At 32.0% G+C, this 8,829-nt stretch overlaps 2 protein-coding genes across 2 annotated transcripts; both read left to right on the top strand.

The window, feature by feature from the left end:
* On the top strand, positions 713 to 1,069 carry LOC104728035 (the record flags this gene model as incomplete). The annotated part of the gene is made up of 1 exon (XM_019232632.1): positions 713 to 1,069. A coding segment is annotated over one exon (357 nt), but the record flags the coding sequence as incomplete, so codon positions are not given.
* LOC109127290 lies at positions 7,422 to 8,212 on the top strand. The gene is made up of 2 exons (XM_019231875.1): positions 7,422 to 7,558; positions 8,116 to 8,212. The coding sequence occupies exons 1-2, from the start codon at positions 7,422 to 7,424 to the stop codon at positions 8,210 to 8,212; spliced, it is 234 nt and encodes a 77-aa protein (XP_019087420.1).

Raw genomic sequence — 8,829 nt, 5'->3', positions numbered from 1 at the left:
TTTTAGTGATGCTTAGAACAGGGGGAGCAATGCGTGATGTACTCTTTTTCCTTCACCATGGTTTTGTCCCACTGGGTTTTCCTGCTAAGGTTTTAATAAGACAGCACCCTCAAGCGTATTGCGCTGATCCTTTAGCATCGGCATAGTTATGTCATTCAAAGGGGAGTGTTGTAAAACACTTTGAGTGGACTTCTATAACCGGCCCGTTATATGTCTTATTCTGTAAGGCCTATCGGTCCTTCTTCCTTATGTCAAAGTCGGTTTAGAAAGATAAGGCTTACCCTTCTACTATATATATAATGTACTAATCGATTCATTAATAATAATAAGAAGAGAAAACCTTATTCGAGTTTCTCTAGTTTACAACAGGCAAAAGTTTCTCCACTCTTTTTTCTCTTGGGATTAGGGTTATTATATTTTTTACTGATTTATTGTATGCCTAATTAAAATAATTTGTTAATGGGATATAATTATAAAGAATAGGTGATAACTTGTTCCGTAATAATCTGGAATCTGATTATTGCTATCCTATTCTATTTTTAATTAATTCCTAAAAGCAAATATGAATCCGAAGATCTATAATATACATAAACGATTAACATTAAAATCCGAAGACTAAACCCTATTCCCAATTGGAAAAATAAGTCGAGAAGCACGTATATATTTACAAACTTGAACTTTAAGAAACAGAAAAATTAGTTGATGTCTTCAACTGTCTCAGCTGGCCATAAAATTCTTCCTCCTTTTCCTTGTAGTTGATATTGACTGTATCAGGATTTTGAGAGAGACCGTCGGAGGATGGCAACAAGAAGCAGATAATAAATACGGTACCCTTTGGGCATCTACCAATTACGTGAAGCGGTCATTGTTCCTACAAGACAAAGTTCGAGAGTATGTTCAGCATTGGGGAGAGTGGAAGAATCATAAGGGATATCCATTCTATGACTTGCGGAACAAGATTCACGGTAACTTGTGGCCAACACAGTATGATACTTTTCGTCAATTTGAGGGTACAAATCTTTTAACGTATCTTATATATGGTCTTAGTGCAGAAGCTGACATGGTTTAATTCGTTTGTTTGTTTTTTCTTTTTTTTAGAGTACTTTTTCTTCTCTTCAGTTTGATTCTTGTCTCGAACTTTTTTATTTTCCTATAGAATTTTGTTTCGAATTTATTTTTTGCGATAATAGTTAGATACCACATATTGGAAACTTTGATGAATACACAAAAGTCTCACCAAAAAGACAAATAGAATAAAGCAATTCTTTTTAAGGCACCAAGGCATTAAAAAAAAGAGACTCATAAAACATCTTTATGATGACTAATTCAAGGCAATCGAACCTTCAATAACTTTTGTTAACTAACTCAGGAATTAGCCACCTGCGCTACCAAGATTTATTGTAATTCTAGTTACGACGTTGGTAACCTTATTATTACTAAGCTCCATCCCAAATGAAAGAAAGAATATCCTATAGTTTTTATTTTCTATCTCATGATTTCTCAGTTCTCATGTCTAGCTATCTTTTGCATGCATGAGAGTATCTTCTTCTCAAAATTTAATTCATAATTAAACCCTAACTTTGTACGATACATAACCATGCATACACTAGAAGTAGTTTCAAATATCTAAATTTACTCTAGAAAATCTATTTAACTTTAACAAAAAAAAATTTATAGTTTAAGAAAAAAAATTATACGATTATCGACTTAAAGGTAACTAATTTTGGTCATTAATTATGTCGAATTTGTTACAAAATATTTAGTTACAAATATAAATATGGATTTGTAACTAAATAAGGTAACTAAATTATATGATTGTTGTGACTATATTTATGTCGCTTTTATTTACAAATATTTTGTAAATACCTTGTCACAGTTAGTCATTATTTTAGTTACTTGTGTGTTTAGCCATAAATTGTGACTACAATTAAATAAAAAAAATAAGAAAATAGTTTGAATATTGGAAAAAAAAATCTGAAAATACAATTTTTAAAAAAAAGTACAGATGACATAAAACAATTTGCAATTATTACTCACTTTCGTCATCAGCAGTTAATTCGATACCAGAATTTCTATCTTCAGCGTCTGATCGATCCAACTTCTTCTTCTATTACTGGATCATCAAAATCTTCTGGTTAACCATCTGGATATAATAATATCTCGATATGCAATGAATCAGATTGGACAACAAAATTATCGTTATCATGTTGTAGTGCAGTGAAATCTACAACTAGTGAAAGCAGCTACCGTGGTTGCTATTTTCTACAAAACTACCGCTGCTATACTTTGCATATGATTCGTCCGGATTATATATTCTTCACAGCTGAGATTTTATTATCCCTTTTTTTCTGAAAAGAAGACTAAAAGCAAAATAAAATAAAAAAACAAATGATTTAATGGTTAAATAACTTATACAAAATTAAAATTAAGAAAACATATATTCTAATTCATATATCTTCAATTTATAAATTTATAATACACTGAAATGATATGGGATCATTTAGTTAGCTCCATTCTTTTCTTTATTTTCTTTTCTTTTTTGCGATTTGAGGTATTGTACTTGAGAAAAAAATGATGTTAAATCTGAGAATAGGAGAACATCACCAATCGATCACTTTCATATATTTGTCTACATGCATTCGTGAAAAAGCTAAATATATGTACCCTTAGAGTCGACCTTAACACATCAAACACAAGAACTCAAACTCACTTAGCTTCTCTCATATTCTACTCAAGCTTTCAATTTCCAGTTATCTATCATTTAAATAGAAAATACCCCATTTCCCTTAAGTTGAAACTTTACATATCCTTGTTAATCTTTCAAATCCCACAATATTATTACCACTAATGGGGAAGATACAAAAGCTGGTCTCCCAGAAACCTCTAGTGATTTTCAGCAAGAATTCGTGCTGCATGTCTCACACAATCAAGAAAGACTCTCTTCCTCGACTTTGGTGTGAATCCAACGATTTATGAGCTCGACGAGATCAAAAAAGAAAAGGAGATAGAGCAAGTATTGGCTCAACTCGGCTGCAGCCCAACCGTGCCAGTGGTTTTCATAGGTGGACAGCTGGTAGGTGGAGCCAATCAAGACTATCAAGTCATGAGCCTCCATCTCAATCGTTCTCTCGTCCCAATGCTTAAGCGCGTCGGAGCGTTATGGGTTTGACTATAAACAAACGAAAAGTAACCCATAAAGTTGCGTACTAGCATATTTAATTACCTTGGAAGTTATACTGATGTTTTATAAGAATCATATGAAACTAAAGATATTAAATTAGATATTATATGTAATGTAAGTAGTCTATCCAAGTTTTTATGGGGATAGATTATGAGAGTCTACCAAGTACCAACTCTTATTCTGTGACTGTGAGGGCACGCATACTAATTAATAAAAATACGGCTTGACTTTTTTTTTTTCCTTCTCTTTTCTTTTTGTCGAACTTGTCTCCTATAACGAATTGTGTCACTCAGGATGGACGACTTCATCCTACCTAGCACTTAGAAGGCGTTACGTATTCATTCCTACTTGGCACTCAGAGAGTCTTCTTGGCTTCATGATCTGGTGTGACAAGAAAGTAGAGTGTGATCAAATATTATACTTGGCTACTGTACAGATTGAATAAGGTTCGAGATTCGACGGATTTCAATCATCCACTGATGATATACTTGATAAGTAGGAGACAAAATACGAAGGCGATGATCGAGATACTTGATATGTATATCACGATCACGTGACTAATTCTGAGAAACGAAATTTATTTAATAGGATAAATAATATTTTCTTTTACTTATTATGTGTATATATATATATATTGTTAAGATAAGAAATTTTAACATTCATGATTTTCTTTGGGATAGATAGGTTAATAATTCCTTAAATCTGTTGATTACATATTAACAAATTTTGGTTTTTTCTTTTGACTACAGTAAAATCTCTATAAATTAATAAATTTTGCTACTCTCAAATCGGGACAGTGTAAAAAAATAACAAAATTCGATAAGATCATAAGATAATAATTTTTTTAAAAATTCTCATGTAAAATATAGTCCCAATAATATTATAAATTAATAATCATGTAAATTTACCTATATATATGTTGATATAGTAAAGTATGTTTCTCTTAAACATCATATCTATAAAACAATTGTTATGTTGTATCTTCAAACGATAATGATATAAAATATTCTATAACATTTCATAAAACAACTAAAACTTTTTAAAGTATTCGATTTCTAAATATGCATCATTTACATTTTGATAGTTGGATAGACTATTAAAATATGATAACTGATATTCTTATTCATAAAATTTGAATATTTATTTCATGTGTATAAGTGAATTTGTCTATAATATTTATACTTCATTGTCAATAATATTTTTAATTATTTCAAATTCAATTCCAATAACATAAAAATTACAATATCCAAAAGTCTAATCTTTTTTTGCAAAAATTATCTCAATTCATAATTTTATAAATAATAAATAATTAAAAATATACCTATAAATTAATAATTATTATTTTACACTATAAAATAAGAATTATTAATTTATAGATAAATTAATATCACTATAAATTAATAAAATGTTTTGGTCCCAACATTATTAATTTATAGGGGTTTTACGGTATACGGTAAAATAAAACTTAATTATATTGTTTGGTTTTAATATATCAAAGAATTTTTTTTACATGTGTTAAAATCTCTATAGATTTAACATGTTCCGCGATTATGTTAATTATATATTATTTTTGGATAACCATTTGATCTATATGTATACAATATTTAACTGAAAGTTTTAAGATAATAAGAGAAAATATATATGGATAAAAAAATACTGTGAGGATAATGATTTATATTTATATAATAATATGTATAGCAATTTTATATCTATTGTATAATTTTAGTGTACGAGGATTACGGTTTACTCGCTACACCTAGAAATAAAAGAAAAAAGCTCCGGCAAGAGAAGAAAAAAGAAAAGGAGGTGGGTTAGAAAAATGGGTTGTGAAAGTTGATACTGATTTGAAAAAGGTATGAGATTCGGCGGAATTCAATCCTCCTCGACGGCCAAAGACAAATTCAAATGCGATGGTCCTACCAAGGTTCTGCTTAGCCGGCGATAGGCTACTCAGCTACGGCATATGTGAGACAACGTCAGGTCTTTGATGATCAATTCGAAGAATCCGATGTATCCTTCTCTTGTTCATTCCTTTTTGGACTTAACTGTTTGCATCTAGTTGGGTACTGAACAATTTCTCTGTTCATCTTAAAGTTAGGGTTTTGATGTGGACTGGGACAGTTTTGAGTACATGTTCTTTGCCATCAAATTCAAGTGTGCAGGAGACCTTGATGATAAACGGATCAATGAGGAGTTGCTTACTCTGCTCATAGAGCAAAACGACGAATTTGTAAGAGCTTGGCCTTACCTAAACTCGGTTTCTAATGATGCTTTTATCTTAGTTTAATTTTAGTTATCTTTTCTGTTTTCCAGGAGACAAAACTTGAGTTTGTGGTTATATGTATTATTATATCACATTTTGGGGAAAAGAACTTTCTTCATCAAATCCAGAGCTTAAACTTTACCAAGCAAAGGTGCGAGATTTTAGTCCGTATTTGTCCAAGACCAACAGAAGAATGATGTTGATGAGGTATGGTTTTTTATCCAAAACTTAAATGGCTTTCAACATCTTCATGTTGTTATTGTATTCCTTTTCTAAGTTGAAGTGGCTATCAATTTTCTCTATTGGGTATACAACTTTAGGATCTAGGATGATTTGTAAGGTTTTCTTGTCTTAGATAGTTGTTTGAATTTACCTTTGATGCATACATGTTTTGACTTCAGCTCCATGGGCTCCATGTTCCGATAGATCTTTCCATTGATTATTTGAACATTGAAACTTCATTAGTTGGCCATGTCCTAACTGCATATGTTGTTGGTCGTATATCTTATGCATCATTTTCCCATGTAACTAACTAACATAAAGTTGTTAGTATAATTGAGTTTGGTCATATTATTTTATAGAATTATATAGTTTAGTGCGTGTGAAGAGTCGTGACTTCTGGAATATGTTACAACTGTTGGTAACGGTTATGTTTTGTAGAAAACTATTTAATGGTTGATTGGTAATAAATATAACTTTTGGTTGTAAAGATTTTGGCTGTATTTACTTTGCAAAATTCTGACTATAAAAACTTGTTACGGTGATTTTTTGAAGTTTTAAGAACTGTAGCATTATTTAAATGTCTTAGAATTAAAAATAAAAAAGAATTCAATCAGACTCTTATGTATTTTTTTAAAAAGTTTTAAGTAGTTTGATTGGAAAAAAAATTTGGCTTCTAAAACTTTTAAATAAAGCTACAATCCTTAAACGTTTCGGCAGTTAAAACCCATACAGTGAAAGTTTTTATAGTAAAAAATTATAGGTGTTACTAATCAACCCCATAGTTTCGAATTTTTACTCATCTTTTTTGTCCAATTTTGTTTCACTTTCTTTTTCATAAAACAACAATTTCATCATTATGCCCTGTACAAGTAAGAACAAATTATAACAAACGTTGTAGTTATTTGCCTTGAATCTGAACTTCAACGCAAGTTTAGGAGTACAAACACACCTCGGACAACATCCGTCACCACTTGGCAGACCATAGGAATGCATGAAAGTCCGATTCCGGTCCATGTATTTTTTATAGCTAGTTCTTTTTTCTTTCTTTTTTTTTTTTCATTTTTCGTAGTAAAAAATTTGGAGCTTTATGAGAAGTAATTATCTTTCATTCGTCAGTGTTAAATATTCTCAAACCCGAAGGCCTTCTTTCAGAAGAGAACTTGTTTGTACTTTGTACCCCATCTCACTACAAAAAGATATGCTAAAAGACAGTCATTTTTTTCAAAGTCATTTATATAACAGACTAAAAATTAAGGTCAAAAGTTAAAATTAAAAGGGGATAAATTTTAGCTTTACTCCATTGTTTCCAATTTCACTTTGCATCTTCGATTCTGAAGATTTTTGGGAATAAATTTTCATATATAAATTTCGATTCTTAATCGACAACTGCTTTCTCGGATACGCGTCATTAGATCTGCCGAAAAACTCTTTTGATTGCCTTAATAAAAAAATCTTAATAAATAAAAGAAAATATTATAGTTATCATGACATCTAAGCGTTTAGCTTCTCGTTTCCTCATGTACACTTTGGAAACAGAAAAATATGTCTAGGGTTTCGAACGACGCTAGATATCCAACGGAGTTAGTTTCTCGGCCGCTAAAGAAGCCAAAGAAAGATCCGGACGGCAAAGGCGGATGCAGAGGTTGAATCAGAAATACGAATTCTCCGTAAAGTAGAGTGGAACGATCCTGAGTATATTAGACAGCTAGATATGTTTGAGGAGCAATTTGAAAAGAGCGAGGTCATTTAGAGTTTATGTCAATCTATGTTAGTCCTTTTGGAACAAAACTTGAGTTTGTCAATTATGTGAGTGCAAATGTACTTGGTGTCCAAGGTTTCTTGTTTTACATAACATTTTGGGCAAAATATCTTTCATCCCCAAATCCAGAGCCAAAACTTCTTAACAGGATTCCCACAAGAACACGACTGGCAAATTGGGGAATGCAAATCGAAACATCCTGATGCATTTGTGTAAACCATCCTGAATCCAGAGATCATCTTTTTCTACACTGTGATTTCAGTGAAGATCTTTGGCTAGAAGCAACTCGGAGATTAGACTACTGTCCTTTTGTGTTTCATACATGGGATTCCTTCAGCGTGGCTGGACATTTCACTGCGGAGGCTAGTAGCTCAGGAAATCATCTACACAATCTAGATTGAAAGAAATAATCGTTACCACAACAGTTTAGCCACGCCGGCTCATGTGTTGTCCAAGAATCAAGATGCTGGATAAACAGGTTCAGGATGCCATTATAGCAAAGAGGCACCAGAAGATTTTTTTTAATTTAATGTAAAAATGGCTTAGATTTATCTAAGACCCATTTTGCAGATCATATCACTCCTTGTTTTTATTTTTTTTGGACAAGGATAATCTTTTGTATCAAAGCTATTGTAGTAGTCACTACAATCTATTTTCATCAATAAAAATTCACATATTTACGGGGGGAAAAAAACTTTACCAAGCAAAGGTGATGAAATTTATGGATGAGATCAAGGTTAGTGAGTATAGGCTAAGTCCAACACAAGAACGAATGATCAATGGTTGAACATATGATTAATTTGATTTTGCTTCTTGAGTTAAATCAATGGTAAACCATGATGACTTGTGAGTTGTGTCGCTCATTATTTGTATTTTGGATGCAGCATATATACAAGTGAATGGCTTTCAATTAACTTCGTGGGAATCCGGTGCCGAGACACATGATCTGGAACAATTTACTAGTGAAGTAACTTAACGTACTCTCACGTTATGCCCTTGTTTACTAACGTATCAAAAACATTCAACTATATATATATATATGAAGAGTGACGTCAAATATACAACAAGTTGAAGTTCTGTAAAAATAAAATGTAATAAAACGATCATGAGAAAATGATGAGATCATGGCCAGCCCAACCAAACCACAAGATCCACATGAAGTCGAGGAGCAACTTGTACTGGGGGAGGCAGTAATCGTTCCGGCGGATCCTCTAGCTAGATCAAGATCCAAAAGGTTCACTCAAGCAATCAATGGGCTACTGAGGGGGTAGACAAGATGCAAGAAGACGTGGTTCAACCCTTCTTTGTGATGATCACAGCTCATGGTGTTCGGTAAAAGGATAAGTGTTACTTATGCACTCTTTTTCCTTTTTCAAGTTTTGTCCGAATGAGTTTTCTTGACAA

The sequence above is a fragment of the Camelina sativa genome, chromosome 11 (genome assembly GCF_000633955.1).
Source record: "Camelina sativa cultivar DH55 chromosome 11, Cs, whole genome shotgun sequence".
Lineage (NCBI taxonomy): Eukaryota > Viridiplantae > Streptophyta > Magnoliopsida > Brassicales > Brassicaceae > Camelina > Camelina sativa.
This window is presented reverse-complemented; position numbering and strand designations above follow the sequence as displayed.

Bases quoted from the DNA above. Each gene is read 5' to 3' on its own strand.
- LOC109127290 (XM_019231875.1), top strand. From the start codon at position 7,422: ATGTCAATCTATGTTAGTCCTTTTGGAACAAAACTTGAGTTTGTCAAT. The intron at 7,559-8,115 runs AAAACTTCTTAA...TACGGGGGGAAA, and splicing joins TCATCCCCAAATCCAGAGCC to AAAACTTTACCAAGCAAAGG.